This window comes from Cyprinus carpio, unplaced genomic scaffold, assembly GCF_018340385.1.
Source record: "Cyprinus carpio isolate SPL01 unplaced genomic scaffold, ASM1834038v1 S000006749, whole genome shotgun sequence".
In the NCBI taxonomy this organism is placed as follows: Eukaryota; Metazoa; Chordata; class Actinopteri; order Cypriniformes; family Cyprinidae; genus Cyprinus; species Cyprinus carpio.
In genome coordinates, this window is record NW_024879348.1 from 871,775 (window position 1) to 890,129 (window position 18,355).

At 39.7% G+C, this 18,355-nt stretch overlaps 2 protein-coding genes and 1 non-coding gene across 3 annotated transcripts; 2 read left to right on the plus strand and 1 right to left on the minus strand.

Moving 5' to 3' along the window:
* Positions 1-5,647: 5,647 nt before the first annotated feature.
* On the minus strand, positions 5,648-7,242 carry LOC109064520 (cyclin-dependent kinases regulatory subunit 1-like). The gene is made up of 4 exons (XM_019081560.2): positions 7,081-7,242; positions 6,736-6,806; positions 6,318-6,445; positions 5,648-6,215 (listed from the first exon to the last, which is right to left on the minus strand). Exons 2-4 carry the CDS (start codon positions 6,792-6,794, stop codon positions 6,145-6,147), a joined length of 258 nt encoding a protein of 85 aa, XP_018937105.2. The 5' UTR covers positions 6,795-6,806; positions 7,081-7,242; the 3' UTR covers positions 5,648-6,144.
* Positions 7,243-8,332: 1,090 nt separating this feature from the next.
* Positions 8,333-17,009, plus strand: LOC109064473 (zinc finger protein 687b-like). Its single transcript, XM_042755787.1, is given in 11 exon segments — positions 8,333-8,489; positions 9,977-12,270; positions 12,833-13,136; positions 14,020-14,204; positions 14,352-14,528; positions 14,631-14,793; positions 15,105-15,446; positions 15,960-16,072; positions 16,187-16,202; positions 16,204-16,290; positions 16,369-17,009. Coding segments are annotated over 10 exon segments (4,248 nt in total). The 5' UTR covers positions 8,333-8,489; positions 9,977-9,997; the 3' UTR covers positions 16,957-17,009.
* LOC122144685 lies at positions 14,877-15,016 on the plus strand. The gene has a single exon (XR_006159815.1). It is a non-coding gene; the product is annotated as a small nucleolar RNA SNORA13 (small nucleolar RNA).
* Positions 17,010-18,355: the final 1,346 nt, after the last annotated feature.

Here is an 18,355-nt window from a genome sequence, read left to right on the forward strand (position 1 = left end):
ATGATATATCAACAAAAAACATTTAACCTAATGTAGATTTAGACAACTTGAAAAGGTGTATATAAAAAAATAAATGATCCTCACCCTTTAACTGCTTCTCAGTGTATTAAATGGATTTAGACAAGTGTTTCAATTTTGACAGGCATTTGTGAATTAGTCTTAGTCTTTATATTGAGACGAAAATGCTTAAAAAGTCTTAGTAGCATTTTGTAGTCATTTGAGTCTTTCATAGTTTTCAGTCTAGTTTTTAGTCGATGAAAAGTCATTGCATTTTTTGTCAACTTTTAGTCTTATTTTTAGTCAATACTTTTAGTCTAACTGCAGTTACCAACATTTATTTTGGTAGCTATTTTATATGTAGTCTTCAAACAAAAACAGTCATTAATTCTTCTCTCTTTAGAGACCAAATCATTTAAGCTAATGAGAAATTTGAATCAAGATTTTAATTTGGAAAAACTTGAATAAATGACAGTTTTCATTTTTGGGTCAAATATCCCTTTAATAGTAGTGAAAAAAGGAGCAACTTATAAAAATTATAGTTGTTCATATACAGGTGCTGGTCATATAATTAGAATATCATCAAAAAGTTGATTTATTTATATAATTCCATTCAAAAAGGGAAACTTGTATATTATATTCATTCATTACACACAGACTGATATATTTCAAATGTTTATTTCTTTTAATTTTGATGATTATAACTGACAACTAAGAAAATCCTAAATTCAGTATCTCAAACTGTAGAAATTAGAATATTGTGAAAAAGGTTCAGTATTAAAGACACCTGGTGCCACACTCTAATCAGCTAATTAACTCAAAACACCTGTAAGGCCTTTAAATGGTCTCTCAGTCTAGTTCTGTAGGCTACACAATCATGGGGAAGACTGCTGACTTGACAGTTGTCTAAAAGACGACCATTGACACCTTGTACAAGGAGGGCAAAAAACAAAAGGTCATTGCAAAAGAGGCTGGCTGTTCACAGAGCTCTGTGTCCAAGCACATTAATAGAGAGGCAAAGAGAAAGAAAAGATGTGGTAGAAAAAGGTGTACAAGCAATAGGGATAACCGCACCCTGGAGAGGATTGTGAAACAAAACCCATTCAAAAATGTGGGGGATATTCACAAAGAGTGGACTGCAGCTGGAGTCAGTGCTTCAAGAACCACTACGCACAGACGTATGGCAAGACATGGGTTTCAGCTGTCGCATTCCTTGTGTCAAGCCACTTTTGAACAACAGACAGCGTCAGAAGCGTCTCGCCTGGCCTAAAGACAAAAAGGACTGGACTGCTGCAGAGTGGTCCAAAGTTATGTTCTCTGATTAAAGTAAATTTAGCATTTCCTTTGGAAATCAGGGACCCAGAGTCTGGAGGAAGAGAGGAGAGGCACACAATCCACGTTGCTTGAGGTCCAGTGTAAAGTTTCCACAGTCAGTGATGGTTTGGGGTGCCATATCATCTGCTGGTGTTGTGGTCCACTGTGTTTTTCTGAGGTCCAATGTCAATGCAGCCGTTATCCATACCAGGAAGTTTTAGAGCACTTCATGCTTCCTGCTGCTGACCAACTTTATGGAGATGCAGATTTCATTTTCCAACAGGACTTGGCACCTGCACACAGTGCCAAAGCTACCAGTACCTGGTTTAAGAACCAAGGTATTCCTGATCTTAATTGGCCAGCAAATTCGCCATAGAAAAATCTATGGGGTATTGTGAAGAGGAAGATGCGATATGCCAGACCCAAGAATGCCATAGAGCTGAAGGCCACTATCAGCAACCTGGGCTCTCAGAATGTCCGGCCATCTGTTCATGACCTCAAGCTGAAGCGAAAACTTGGGTTCTGCAGCAGGACAATGATCCAAAAAACACCAGCAAGTCCACCTCTGAATGGCTGAAGAAAAACAAAATGAAGACTTTGGAGTGGCCTAGTCAAAGTCCTGACCTGAATCCTATTCAGATGCTGTGGCATGACCTTAAAAAGGCGGGGGGAGGCGGCGGTTCATGCTCAAAGCCCTCCAATGTGGCTGAATTACAACAATTCTGCATAGAAGTGTGGATCCAAAATTCCTCCACAGTGCTGTAACAGACTCATTGCAAGTTATCGCAAATGCTTGATTGCAGTTGTTGCTGCTAAGGGTGGCCCAACCAATTATTAGGTTTAGGGGGCAAACACTTTTTCACACAGGGCCATGTAGTTTTGGATTTTGTTATATAATATAAGTACTTATATTAGCTGGTACCTTTAAAAAGATACCATTAATCATTATGAATAGTAGTGGGCTTACCACACTACCTTGAGGTGTACCATTTTCTACAGTATATTGGTTTGACAATTCTAACCCTATTCTTACTTTTATATTTCTTTCAAAAAAGAAATATTTTATCCAATTTAAAAAACTCTCCCTCAAACCCCCAGCTTGTGTAACTTAATTAATACTCCTTCCTTCCAGATCATATCATAGGCTCTTTGTCCATAAACACTGCAATTACTGCTTCTTTATTTCCCTGGGCTTTCCTTATTTCATTTTCTAGCCTGATCACTGCGTCCATGGTACTTCTCCATTCCTAAACTACCTAATAATTTGCCATCTTTCCCTTCTTCTCAAGCTCATATGATATCCTTTCTGTTAGCATTCTTTCCATTATTTTGAATAAATTAGAGGTTAAGGCTATTGGTGGGTTTTGACAGATCCTTAACCAAGCTTCCTTATCAGAATTTTAGCTTCTTTCCACGTTTTTTTGGCAATCATCCATCCTTATAGACCCCTTAAAAGTTTGTAAACATTGCAACGTCTCCGGGTGGGCGGGGCTTAGCTGGAGGCAAAAAGAGGCGTGGACGCAATGTTGACCAAGCGTAAACTAGCACGTTTTAGGAGGGATTTATTAAACATGGATGCAGAAAAAGGTTCGGAACTGTCCGAATATGTACAGTCACTGACTCTGCGGGACCGTGACAAAAAAAATAATAATAAAAAAAGTGGGAGTTAACATTTATCAATTAATTCAGTTGATCACTCAGTTCACTGACCAAACTGGTTATCTGACCAAAATATAATGACGAGTGGATAACATTACAGTAACGTTAGCCTAATTTATTTATTTATTTATTTTTAGCTAAGCCTGGTGTAGTTCTTTGTATCTTGTTCTCATTGGAAACATTTTGTATAACCAGGTTTTGGATATTTCCTAGACAACATATGAATTACTTTTCGGGTGGTTTGGGGAATTTTGTCAAGGCTTATTGTCTAATGTAACCTATCGCTGGGCTAACCTATGATTAGCAATGTGGATTATTTTAAAGAGACCATTCAAAGGATGGCACACACATCTATCGCTGTATGTTTGTTTAACATTTAAGCTAGCTAGTGCGCTGAAGGTGGGCGACTTTTCACCTATAAAACATAACTTGCTGATTTGTACTAGATAAAACCAACACAGCAGCATTACATATGCATAGATTATTTTACCTAATATGAAGTGTGCACTGCAAACACGAGCATTATTTATGATCGTCTCTGTCTAGTCCGTACGCCTTATTGCATTCAACCACAATTGTCTTCTTGATTTCTGTGAAGGAAATGTCGGCCGGGATCCGGTGAAACTTTAGTTTTGAACCAAAAGTGCTGTTCCTTCTATTCTGGGTAGCCAAAAACACAACAAGACGACATTTTTAAAGTCAAAACCTCAAACTTTTAGCGCGCCTGCTATGAGTTCTTCCTTATGTTTTGCCTCCAGCTAGAGCGGTGACGTCACAGTGACGTAGGCGATTAAGGGATCTATACAAATGCAGCAACTTCAATAGCACACTTTCACCTATATTTTTTTACATCACAAAGCATACCTTGTCTTGTGGGATAATAGTATTGAAATTGTTATCGCTCTCTTCATTTATTCCATTGTAAATGGTTCATCTATTGTACAATCTACTTCTTCCTCCCTTTCTAATATTCCTGGATATTGACTTATTTTCCCTTCTCTTGTTCTTTCTCTGATAGGTTTTCTGAACTATGTATCTTTGCAAATTCTTTGACCATGCTCTCTGTGTTTTCCCTATTTTACACTGCTGTTCCTTCCTCTGTTGTTATAACTGGGTATTCCCATTTCCTTCTATCTCCTCCCATCCTCTTTATCATTCCCCATACCTCTCCCACAGGTGTTGTTCTTCCTATTCCATTGCAAAAATTCCTCCAACTAGCCCTCTTAGCCTGACGTATTGTTCTTCTCGCTATTAGCCTGAGCCTTCTTGTTGATCAAATGCTGCATATTGTGGGTTCTTTTGACTAATCTGAATTCTTTATTCCTATTCCTCACTGCCTGCTGACATTCCTCTGTCCACCATGGTACCAGTTTTCTCTCCTTCCTATTTTTACTCTTTGGAATAGATCCCTCTGCTCCCGTTTTATAATTGTTGATGTAATCTGATTGTTCATTTCTTCTATATCTTCAGATAAAGCAGTCATTGTTATAGCTTCCTCACTCAGTTTCTGAAACATGTCCCAATCTGCTTTTTCAAATATCCATTTTTGATTTCCACCACTTGATCTTATTTCCTTTCTCCAATTGAACAAACGACTGGGTAATGATCACTGCCTACTGTATCACTTGTCCAAACTTCCTAGTTACTAACACCAGCTAGAGAGTTAGATACTAAGGTAAGATCTATTGCCGATTCCTTCCCCGTATTTATATTTATTCTTGTACCTGTACCATCATTTATAAAGACTAAATTTCCTATCCTCCTTCAGCTCTTTAATTACCCTTCTATTTTCAGTCAGTATGACAGCCCCCCCCCACCCACCCACCCACCCATATTAATAGTCATAATATGGAACTTTTGTAAATGATGTGATACTCAGATACTGTTGATTTCCTTCTCACATTGCTGATTTCACCATTAAGTTCTTCACCTGAACAGTTTATGTTTTTGTATATGGTATCGTTGTAATCCTTGACCATCGAAACATAGGGTTATACATCACCTTTTCTGTGTTATCATGTCTGATTCAAGAGACACAAAATACATAATTTGGTTTAAAAATAGTCATTGTAAAATGGTCGCCATGGCAACCATGAGGTTATTGAAAACAATTTTTGAAACTTTTTTAAGAGCCGCAAACTATACAAGTGTACCAAGTTTTCATGCTTTTTAATAAAAAAAAAAAGTGAACATTCTTTTCATGTATCACCCGGACTAAATAGGGATTTTAGACTAACGAGATTTTACTGCCAATGGGGTTTGGAAGTAGAACCACTAAGTATACTGACCTTATGTTGCAATCCAAAATTCAGACATTTTCTATGAATGTGCAAGACGTCAGATTCATTAGCAGCTATGCAATGGGTAAACAACTAGAAGAATAGCAATATGTAAAATAAACTATTTGCACTACAAACCAGTGTGTTTGAAATTATGACAATACAGTAGAATTATGTGTTAAGAATTACCAGTTTGCAATATCAAGCAGGCATAACGAGTGATTTGTGTGCAACTACAAATAACTGGTAGTGAATGTTACAAATGGCTGTGTCATTGTGCATGTCTAGTAAAAGTTAAAGCACTTATTACAGTGTACTCAACTTCACCACTGGTTTAAAAGCAAAGAAGTAAACATTGTTGCTTTCTATCTGGTAAGGATTTGGTGTTGAAGCCAAAGTGCTACGCTGAAATAGTTTTATTATACAAAAGGACAGTATTCCACATATTATATTGAGAGACTTTTTAAAAAAAATTTGAGAAAATAGTTTCAGTTGTGTATTAGTACTGGTGATACATACAGGTACAAACAGCATTGTTAATACTTTAAAATGAAAAAAATAAAGTATTTATTTTTAATAACGCAGTATGTGTACTTTTGAAAGTTTCCAATGCTGCTAGATCTTTCAGAGTCTATATTTACCAATGCAAAAAATGAATCAAGTGAAGGCCATATACAGAATATGCTTGAAAGGAATAATAAATACAGTTGCAGCAGGAAATTACACACAGTTACATCTCTCAGTTAAGGCAGAGATCAAGCACAGTGATGATAATCTAACTCAAAGAATAGTCAATACATGTGCAGCAGCACAAATGATACTGACACAGTCTGATCTGGGGTGCACCCGGCATCTCTCAGACATCTTCAGATTGTGTCCAGTTTTCAGAATTCCTTTAGTTTGTGGTTATGGAGTCACTTGGATTGGGGCAGAGGAGACGGGGTCGGAAGAGCAAGATATGTGGTTCTATAATAAAAAGAAGTCACAAACATGAACATCAACAGTGACAACAGTAGAGATGGCACATATTTGGGCGAGTTTTTGACATCCTAGCAAACACACACATACCGGGTTGATGGATCATGTAATGTACCCATCCTTGACTCTGCTGAACACCCAGATTCCTCCATTCTGTCTCTGACATCAGATGGGTCTTGGGAACTCTTTTAGCGATATCCTTAGGAAGCATGACATGCCTGGAAACAAACATACTAACACTTTAATATCGTTATAAATGTCATTTAAAACCAGCTCAGAAAATATACTTAAGCACCATGTTTCAACTTATTTTGAAATTATGAAAACTAAATATTACTAAACGTCAACTTAGTTTATTTTTATTTGGTGACTCAACGAATTGTTAAACAGCGGATTATTGGTAACAATCGGTAGTAATAACGTTATGAACATCACTGCGGTCTCTAGGAATCTAAAACTAAAAAAACATTCATTGTAAACTGTTCAGATGACTTAAATAATTGCCTACCTGTACTCGAATTTGTCGTCGTCATATTTGTCAGAGTAAAAAATCTGCTTGTGAGACATAGCGTGTTGTTTCTGGATGAAAAACACATGAAATGAGAGTTAACTGAAACGTCAAACTTCATTTACATCGTTCGTGTATAGTAAAATAATACTTATCATAACGTAAATAAAGGACAATAGTAGATATCATTTTTCTTCTCAATAAATGTAACTGTTAGAGAGATTTTATTAATACAGGTTTCAGATCGTTCCCTCCAATGATGGCTAGCTAACGTTACTCTAGCTAATGAACGAATGAAGAAATGAAACGTTAAACATTCTGGATTAGTATATTCATGACACTTACTGTTTCTTCTTTCTTGTAAATGTAATAACTGTGGCGTTTTATTTCATCTAAGAAAAGGTTTTTTTTTTTAAATGAAAAGTTTTTTCCCCAAACGCTATTTGCTAAATCCACCACCGTTTACGTTTCCCTGGTGCTTGAACTTCCCTCGCAGCGAGTTCGAAGCCCGCCCATAAGTGTTCGAAAGCTTCCAAGTCCTTTCTGATTGGACAAAATGTGAGGACGTCACTAAGACGTCGAACTGTGTCAGCGGTTACTTTTCGTAAATAAAAGTCCTTATGGTCACTAACTTCCTCTTTTTACTTTTTAATGTATGTATAGCCCTTATTTTGATCTCATCTTTTGATTTAATTTCTTTATTCCTTTTCTTTCTATGTATGACCGATTACATTATGTTCATGTAACTGGTTTTCAAAAGGCATAGTTCATGACGTTGTTAACATCTGCAGGACAACGTTAAATACGAATTATATATTTTTTAAATATTGTATTTTTTTATTATTATTTATTTGTACGGTTGTTATAATGACAAAAAAAATAGAATAGATTAATACGAATTAAATAATGCTGGCAGTGCTGAGTTGTGCACGTCGTCAGTGAGCTCTAGGTGGCGCTAAAACCTAGTCTATGAAAACGGTATTTTTAGGTGTATTTAAATTGAATTCGCTGTGTATATTTCTGCACATTTCAGTGCAGTTGGTCCTGAGATTGTCAATAATAATCATTGTCTTATTATATATGTCTGTATATAATATACATTTATTCAATACGGTAACAAGGAATTGCCGACATGATTTGTGATGCACTATATGCATTAATATATCTATCTACGCAGAAGCCCACAGATTCACAATAATGATCAACAATTTCACTGTGATGTACAGTATTTGTGATAATGTATTTCACTTTCATATTGGTACCCAATCTATTGATTACATATTTTATTTATCAGAGTTGTCTGTATTTTGTGGTTAATGCATGAAATGGCAGAAACATTTATATTCAAATAATACTCTACAATACATATAGCATACGTTATTATAATAAACATTAAGCTTCTGTGTTTTGGGGGATCCAAAATACGCAATCCGTCTAATCAAGGCCTAAACCAAATCAACCTAAAGACAGAGAAATATCCAGAGATCCTGGAAGGATGAAAATAAACTACAACTGTACATCCATAAAATACAATGAAAGTGTTCGTGTTTTTTCTTGAGTTTAAAATAAAATGCTAAAATATTAACATATCTATACATGAAAACGTAGCAGTTTGACCAAGGCAGACGGAAAATCATTTTCCTGTCCATTATTATCGTCGCTATCTGCCAGGACCTGGCCGTACTCAATCGATGACGGGAAGTTAAGGCGCTTCATCTGGAGCGAGGATAGTCGGGAATCTCAAAAGAAAACAGGTAAACAAATTACCTCCCCGTGCATGAAAATACACAATCTGTAAAATAATACACACCTACATAAAATGCATGATCTAAAAGGCATAATGTGGCATCCACGTGAGGTTATTTATAAACAGGTAAACGTTGCCGTGCACATGCAGTGGCCTGCGCTTAAATGACCCTCGCGACGGGGCAGCACGGACCCCGCCGTCATGACATAACAAACCCGAAATACACCTCACATATCTGTTATCGACCCACCAGCTGTTTAATTTATCAGTCCAGCAACGCTGAAGCCACATCTAAAGGACAGCATGTGACAGAAGCCCTTTAATCGTACGGTTAGCGATTCAGTTTCGGTCCCCATTTGTAGTTAGCCAGGTCAGCTGCAGGTTTTAGCCGTTCTCAGACAATTGTATTTGTCATAAATATATGAAATTAATCTCTGTTACGTGCTCAGTTGTTACTGTAGCGATATTTTTTTTTTAATTTATCAGTTATGTAGTCATGCAATGTTTTTTATTTCATGTGAGAGGGCTTGTTTGTATTCTCGTGTTGATACCATAGCAGCTTTAGCGTGCTAAACAGGCTCTGTTACCTTAAGCGATCCATTGTTAAGCCGAAATTGGATGCTGGATTATAATATAATCTTATATATGATTAAATGATTTATTTTTCACATTGCACATGTAAATATGCATTGCAGTTCAGTCGCCAATGCTAAGTTTATACAGAGGCATTACGTGGCTGTTAGCCAAAGCTAACAAAAGCCGTTCGGTGTCATTTGGTATTGTGCTGTATATTTGTGTATATGTTATGATGTTGCTGAAGTAAACAAACGAGCTTAAATAGCGGGATATATGCGGCTAAAATCATTAAGTTAATTGCCCTTCATAGGTTCCTCAGCACGAAGCTTTTCTGCGGTTTAAAACTGATAGCTTGAGTACTTGATTTGTAAATAAACTGCAAAAAAAATCTATGTATTAAACTTACTTTATGAAAACAGATGATTTGCTATAAGATATTGTTAAAAATATAACACATTACCCCCTGCATTAAGGGTCCGATTGAATCACACCATATTACAATATTTAAAAATAAATAAATAAATAAATAAGCTGTTAATAAGTAAGATGAGCCCTTCCATTTGACCTGTCTCTATTTCATTTTTAATTTGAATTTTTAATGATAGCACAGGACTTAAAAGGGACAGTTTACCCAAAGTAGTTTACATCATTTACTCACTGTCATGTTGTTCCAAAACTGTATAATTTTATTTCTTTTATGAAACACAAGATATTTTGAAGAATATTGACAACCAAACTGTACTGGTGACCATTGACTTCCATTGCATGGAGAGAAAAAAAACAAAACAGAAGCAGACGTTTCTCTAAATATCTTCTTTTGTCAGGTTTGGAACAACATGAAGGTGGGTAAATTATTTTGGTTTTTATGCAGTGTGTTTACCACATTTTTTCTTACATTGTTATTTTTATGCATTCTAGGATTGAGTCCACTGACCCGGCATGGGGGACATGAAAACCCCCGATTTTGACGACCTGTTGGCAGCGTTTGACATTCCTGACATTGATGCCAAAGAGGCTATCCAGTCTGCCCCGGATGAGGTGGAGGGGCATCAAGGAGCAGGCGGAGGATCACTCATAAAGGCTGGTGATGCTTCAGTAGGTGGAAGTTCAGCCTTAAGGTCACCCAGCCCATCCACGGATTCTCAGAGCGACCCATCTATTGTGAGTGTGATTGTGAAGAACCGTGTTCGCCCTGAGCCCTTTGATGGTGGCGACAGCTCTGTACCAGACCCATTAAACCATAATGGATTTGTGTCGTCCGGTGGCTCGGTGCATATGTCTCAGTCCCGGGGCCAGCCAAATGGGGAACAATGGCCCATATGCAGCTCAAAGGCAATTCCTGAGACTACAGGAGCGCTTGGATCTTCCGGCACTTCCAAACCAGGCAGCAACATCTTCAATAAGCTGAAGCCCTTGATGGCACAGGGTGCTGGAGACTCTGTCGGAAGGGCCCGAAAAATGCAGCTTCTGCAACAGCAGCATATGCAGCAGGAGATTAACCTAGAAGGTGCGGACAAGGAGAAAGCCCCTGCGATTCCTAGTGGGACAAGTGGAGCAGCATCTCCGTTCTTTCCCCCACCTAAACCACTTCTTTCCACTCCCTCCACAGCTTCGTCCTCTTCACCGTCATCGTCCTCTCCATCGGTTGGTTCCCGTGTTTCTGGGACCATGGCATCGTCTCCGCTGGCTACATCCCTAACAGAGCCATTTAACGGATCGCCACGTCTTAGTTCGCCGGCTTTCAGACGTGTGGATTCAGATGAGGAGGATTCCGATCCTGATTCCGGAGGATCTCTGGTCATCCATGAGAGTCCAGACTCTCCCACTCCACCGAAACTATCACGTCGGCTGAGGTCACCTCCAGAAAATTCACAGTCTCCTTCTCTCCCTCCTTCGACATCCATATCGCCCAGCGCTTACCCCAAGCCAGGTGACACTCCCTTGGCATCACCTGCTTCACCTCGAGCTCAACAGAACTGGCTTTCCGCACCAGTCCAAACAGGAACCGGAAAGAGTTTACCCCAAGAGGAGCGAAACCCAGAGCATGTTATAGAAGAACGAGATTCGCCAGAGAGCCCCGAGCCAGAGGTGCCCAAGTCCTCCATGCCAACATCTGCAGTTACAAAAAGATCATGTAGCCCAGCGGTTGCCTCTTCATCACCATCTGCTTCCCTTCAAGAACCTAAGGCAGAAGAAGAGGAGATGGAGGTAGACAAAGATTCAGTGGAGAATGGACAAGATGTGGCTAATACAGATGATAAGGATGGTGGGAAGAGGGATGAAGAGAAAATGGAGGTAGATGCTGCACAATCCCTTCCAGCAGAAGCCGGATCACCGAGCAGTGGTGGCAAAGCTGTATCTGGCGGAAATGCTCCCTCCAGACCTCTTAAAGTCCGTATCAAGACCATTAAGACGTCTACAGGAGGTATCACACGCACGGTTACCCGAGTAGCAGGTAAGGGAGGCACTGCCAATGCAGACAAAGATGCAAGTAAAGCCCAAACGGGCAGTCGAGCTGTTCCTGCGAAAGGCGCCAAAAAAAATGATGGTCAAGTGGTAAAATGCTCAACCTTACCAGTATCCACTCTAGAAGCCAGCAGTGCCATGATAGCCGCAGCCAGCAAGGTCCAAAACAAAATGGCCATGCAAGCCGATAAAACCAAAATCTCTGCCACAGCGGTGAGCATCACAAAAGCCACCACTTTACCAGTCGCACCAGCCGTCGGTGGGATAAGCGTGCGGTCTACGATCGGTAAAACCGCCAATGGAGGTACCGTGCCGTGTAAACCAGCGTCTATTGTCAACAGCACCGGTGCTGTTATTTCCCGTAGCCAGTCTAGTCTAGTTGAGGCTTTCAACAAGATCCTGAACAGCAAGAACCTGCTGCCCAGCTACCGTCCAGATCTCTCGACCCCGCCACCCCCTGAATGGGGTCTTCCTATGCCTGCTACTGGATACCGCTGCTTGGAGTGCGGAGATGCTTTTGCTTTGGAGCGCAGCCTGGCGCGACACTACGACCGGCGCTCTTTGAGAATAGAAGTGACGTGCAATCACTGCGCGAAGCGGCTGGCTTTCTTCAACAAATGCAGCCTGTTGTTACATGCTCGGGAGCACAAGGAACGAGGCCTGGTCATGCAGTGCTCACATTTGGTTATGAGACCAGTTACAGTGGAGCAGATGATCGGCCAGCAAGACACTACTCCCATTGGTAAGTTTTGCAACATGTTGTCTTTTTGTCTCAATTTGAATAGGATTGTTTCGGCTTAGTATTTAAAAAATAAGCCAGCTGTTACCTGCACACAGACATCCCAGTTTATTTATAAAAAAAATTTGAGCTACGTGACAAAATAGAGAAGAACTGTGGCGAACATAGTTCTTCTCTACTTTGTCATGTAGCTCTAATTTTTTTAGAAATAAACTGGGATAAAAACACCAATAATGCAATTTTGATTTCGGCATCACGCCACTGTCGAATGCAGAAGTTCAATCTGTATTTTCTGGAGCTGTCAAAAGCCTGGGACTTTTGTTAAAACTACAGATCAAGCTTCCACATTTTTGTATTCCCGTCCAGACAGTCAGATCAATAAAGGTGTGCGGTAACAAAATCAAAATTGCATTGTGGGTGTTATGTTTTTAGTAAAAGAAAACTCCACTGTTCTTTTCTGTTTTCTCGTGTAGCACCATTTCAACTTTTTTGTCATGGAAAGATTAGTTTCATTAAAGGCCCATCTTGTCAGCAGTGAAATAATCTCTTAAATGTTCTCATTTCTCTAGGTATGCTCTCTCTCCATCACTCTCCTCTCCACCTCTGTCATCCTCCACCACCCAGACAGGGACGACTCCTATACCGTCCACTTCCAGTCCACTGAAGGACTCCCCTTCTCCAGGCACGGCTTCAACCCAGCCCAGCCCTGCCCGCCGTGGACCCCAGAGTCCCCAGGCTCTGATGCCACTGCCCTGCAAGAAGGGCGAAGCCCTGCAATACCACAACTTCAAGTGTCCTGAATGTCAAGCTCAGTTTTCAAGCAAGGCTGAATTAGTGACCCATTTCCAGCAAATCAGAGCTACTCCTAATTCGGTAAGTTGCAACATTGTAAACGTGTTCGAATAATTTTTTTCTGTTGGTCCATTGGGCCAGTATTTCAGTTATTTATGTCCTGCCAGCAATTTTGCTAACCACACCACATAAATAACTTTTAACTTTAATTTTCAGCTGTTTTTATCTCTCAGAAATAGATTGTAATAACACAAACACACAAACACACACAATTATATAGAATCCGAATCAGAAATAGCTTTATTTCAAAGTATGCTTGTGATAGAAAAAAAAAATACACATCAGTGTTTCCCACGGCCTTACCCTCTATTTGTGGCGGCATTCCCCGCCCCCATATATATAATATAATATAAAGCAGCGCTGAGCTTACAAACGATGCTTTATCAGGCATTACATGCAAGATGTAATGAAAATGACACCGAAAATTTTCGAAATAGTCTGTTTCCTTCTGAAATACAGTGATATAAAAACACCCACACCGGTTTTTGATTTTGAAACGTGCAGTACTCATGTTTATTCAGTGAAGTCAAAGCCTTTTGGAAAATCTGTTTGTGGTGGTAGGGCTGGGCGATATATCACATGCGATTGTCACGCGCATTTCATCAGTAAAGCCGGTTCCCTGATTACCGCTAAATCTCCATATATATATATATATATATATATATATATTATACATACACAAATATATTCTTAAGTAACGTTATGCATTGAGTGCTATTTTTATCGCATTCAGTGCTATTTTTATTAAATGAATTTACATAGTTTTCATTAACAATTTACACATTTACAGTTTTTGCTAATGTTTCATAAATAATGCCCAGCATCTGTAATGTGTAAATTAATCTGTAAGCTGCTTTATTTACTAAGTCCTTTGTCCTAAATCCCTGCTGTTTTTCTCTTTCAGACTTGTATGCTTTGCTCTCCTCCCATGATGCTGCCTAACTGGTGCAGTGTTTCAGCCCATCAGCGGATCCATAAGCACCGCGCACCCCACGTGTGTCCAGAGTGTGGAGGCACTGCTCGTCAGGCCACGTTTCAGACCCATCTGGAAGAGTCTTGCCTGCACTTCGCCAGGCGCATCGGCTACAGGTTCCTGGCCTTCAAATTCCTTTCATTGTTTTGTGATATCGCATACATTTTCTTGCTTTGCAGCTGTATTTTTAGGGTATTTGTGAGATTTCATGCAAGGAAGTAAATTGTTTCGTTATACATGCAAATCTGCATCCTTTGTCCCAGGTGCTCCAGTTGTCAGGTTGTGTTCGGAGGTTTGAACTCCATCAAGTCCCACATTCAAACAGCTCACTGTGAAGTGTTTCATAAGTGCCCCAATTGCCCGATGGCCTTCAAATCTGCCCAGAGCGCGCAGGGGCACATCACTTCCCAGCATCCCGCCCTCACAGCTGCGCAGGCTAAGTATGTTGAGCCGTCACACGCAGCTTTTCATGATTAGTGCCTAATATTTTGTTTTAAAAAATACATTCTTTAAGTCTGAATATAATTATGTTATTTCTACAGGATGATCTACAAGTGTGTCATGTGTGACACAGTGTTCACCCAGAAACCTTTGCTCTACATGCATTTTGACACTCACCTGGCCAAACAGAAGGTGCATGTGTTCAAATGTCCAGACTGCACTAAACTTTATGCCCAGAAAGGCTCAATGATGGAACACATCAAGGTAAATACCTTATTAATAATAATTATTATTATATAGAGTGCATTTAAGGATATTAAATGTTTGGAATTAATTACTTGTTATTTTGCCTTTTTGTGTTACCCATTCTTTTCACTTCCTCTAAAGAATGTGGTGTCAGCAAAGGCATACAGTAAAACTCTTGGTTTGGCCTTTACAAAGTGATTTCTGTGTATCACCTTGTCTAAAGCTCATGCCAAGTACAACAGCCACCTCACTGAATGTGAACTGTCACATTTTCCTGTCAGTAACGCTCATGCTTTTAACCAGAGCTGTCTTGTAATATTTCCCATTAGACTGTTCATAGAGGCCTGTCTGTCAAAGCTGAGGCTCCGCCCACCACCGCATCATCTCCGGTCTCAGCTCCTTCCAGCAACTCCATTCCTAAACCTAAGCCCACAGAAAACAATTCGGATGAGTTGAGCCAGGGACAGGGAGAGGAGGATGAGGAGGGGGAAGAGGAGGAGGGAGAGCATGAAGGGGAAGAGAGAGACGAGGGAGAAGAGGAAGAGAATGAGGAGGAAGATCAGTTGAGCTCTCCAGAAAGCGGGAGTATGGAGTGGAGGTGCAAAGAGTGCAAGAAACGCTTTGCTGAGAGAGAGGAGTACATCGACCACATGAAGAATGAACATGGCACGGTAGATATTCTTAAAAGCATACACGTGTGTGTGTGTGTGTGTGTATATATATATGTGTGTGTGTGTGTGTAATAGAGATAACAGATAAACTAATGAATAAAATCTATTTCTTTATTGTATTTTTATTTTTGTGTTTATTTTTGAAATCAGACTTAATTTGTAATGTCTTTGTCACTTTTAATCAATTTAATATGTCGTTGCTGAATAAAAGTAATAATTTCTTTCAAAATCAAATTGTGCTGAACCCCAGATTTTGTGGTTGGGGGGGCGGGGGGGTACTTACTACATTTGTTTGTATGTATATATAAGCATATATAAATATTTACCAATTTTATTTATTTATTTAAGCAATTATATATATTTCCAAAAGGGCTCCAATATGCCGTGGTGAGAGACAATATCCAAAAACTTAAGAGTTTTTTTTTTTGATTATTGTATATTTAGTTTAAAATAAATTATTCAAATTTCTTTACATTTGTGATATGCCTGGTCTTTTTTTTTTTCTTCCTCTAGTTAATGAAGAAGTGCCCCTGCAGACTGGTGTGAACGCTCATTCAGTTCAGCCACAGCCTTCGTCGACATGTCCGGATAATACATGAGGGCGTCAAGAGAGTCTTCCGCTGCCCGTGAGTCAAACATTCATCAACCACAAATTTATTTTTAATCTTTCTTTTCTCCCCTAAAACAGATTCTTCTTTTTAGTTTGCCCCTCTAATTCTGCTATATACTGCTCTCCTCAGGCACTGCTCAGAGGGTAAAGCGTACATTCAGTAGTCGTCTAATTTTAGAGAAGCACATTCGGGTCAGACATGGCATCAGAGCTCGACAAACAACAGACAGACCGGTCAGTTTGGACACTTCACCTCTGTAGCATTCATAGATATTTGATTATCCATATATTAATTTTAATTTCCTCTCCCAGAATGCTCCAAACACCAGAAAGCGTTCACTTCCAGGCGAAGGGGCAGGAAGCTCGTCAGAGATCGACAACGAGGGCGGAGCTCCACCAGTAGGGGGCGGCACCGATACCGATGATGCCGCAGGAGAAGACGCCTCATGTCCAGCCAAAAGAACTCGAGCGTCTGAGAACCGGACGCCTGAGCAGGAAGAAGACGATGGCACGTTCCGCTGCACACCCTGCGGCTTCACCTCACAGGATTGGGAAGAGTTCCAGCGCCACATTCCCATCCACTGTGACGCTGAGAATGCACCGCAGCAGTGCCTGCAGTGTGGCGCCTGCTTCGCCTCGGCTGGCTCGCTCAGTCGCCACAAATTCATTACGCACCGTTTACGCCAAGGTCAGCATGACAATCGGGGCGGAAATGCATCACCTGGCACGTCGCCACAGGATGGCTCGCCATCTTCACCTAAAGCAGGCGAGGAGGGGGAGGGAGGGGTCAGCTGCAGGGTGTGCAGCCGGCGCTTCGACAAGGCCTCGGACCTTAACACGCACTTCCGCACGCATGGCATGGCCTTCATCACGGCACACAGGACCGACAAGCCCTTGTAGAACAAGCGAGATGGCACAAAACAAGGAAAAGCCATTGCAAAATAGGTCACGGCTTTGAAACCATCCAAGACGAGTTTATAAGATTAATACTTCTAATTTGGAAAATTTCACTTGTCGTTATGATAGTAATGTGATCTGTCTTCCGAAACACAAAGATATTAAAGTTAATTCCGCCTTTCCTCCCTGTTTGTAACATCCTCAGCCTTTTAAATGTATTACACTAGGTCAAATTGTATCTGCTCGATAACTACTGTACATCGAGCACCTGGGGCGTCTGCTGGGGTTTTGCGACAACCTACAAAAAAGCATTAAAGCAAAAGGGTGCTAGTGAAGGGTTTTTTAAAAAAATAAAATAAAGGAAAACACTGACTTTTAAATGTAACAATATTGTACAGACATTGTAGTACTGATATTTATTTATATTGAATCATTCATCAGTCTTTTGAAAATCGTTGAACTTTAAGTGAGGTGAAAGGTTTCATTTGTGCAAGGAGATACACAGCAGACGTATGTGAGGTCAAAGACGGATTGTAAAGTTTAAATAGTCAAAAAAGGTCAATATAAGTAAACATGGATACATTTCAGTCACAGATACACTTGAGCACATTTTATGTGTATAAATGCAGTACATCAGTTTGATATGGTTGTTGAATTTGGAAATGTGAATAAGTTCAGTCTTTGTATTTTTTTTTCCTCCTTAGCTGAAAGTCAATATTGAAATCTGCTTGTGAAGTGTTTGCGTTCGGAGCCTGTTGTTTTTTTGGATTTTTAATACCACTTCATCTGAATCGGCATTGCGTTTGAAGGATTGCTTATGTGTGTTTTAAGATGAATTATGTACAAATATGAATGTTGTTTTGTTTTTTTCTTTGATAAGAGTCTTTTCTATCAGAAAGTTCTGTGCTTGTTGAAAACCACATTTCTTAAAGTAATATTGTGATCGTGTGATCATTCGTGCGAGTGTGACTTTTCTATCCCTCCCGTATATAGATGTATAATGTTTCCATACATAGACAGTCTCTAGACAGCCATCTTATGTGTGATCACCTGCCTGTTTCACTGCCGTACATCGTGTGTCCGTTCTCTTGCCCTTCTTTCTAAATAAAACAGTAAATTGGTACGGTACAGATCCTTGGTGATTTATGTCTCGGTGCATGCTGGAATCTCCAACACTATAGTAAAAAAATGCCAGTTTGAATATCATCATTAGCAATATATTAAATCCAAGTTTTATACTTCTGAAACTCAACGGCAGTGGAAATTCTTAGTCAGAAACTGACCAATAGGGTCACATTTTTCATTGTCGTAGTTAACATTAACTGAGTTGGAGCACACATATTTTTTCCAGGATTTATTCATGTTTGTTAATGTCAGTATTTATAAAAACAATTGTTCTTCG

Coding starts and splice junctions, on each gene's coding strand:
- LOC109064520 (XM_019081560.2), bottom strand. CDS start 6,794: ATGTCTCACAAGCAGATTTTTTACTCTGACAAATATGACGACGACAAA. Junction 6,446..6,735: donor GACGACAAATTCGAGTACAG/GTAGGCAATTAT, acceptor GTTTGTTTCCAG/GCATGTCATGCTTCCTAAGG. Junction 6,216..6,317: donor TTACATGATCCATCAACCCG/GTATGTGTGTGT, acceptor TTTTTATTATAG/AACCACATATCTTGCTCTTC.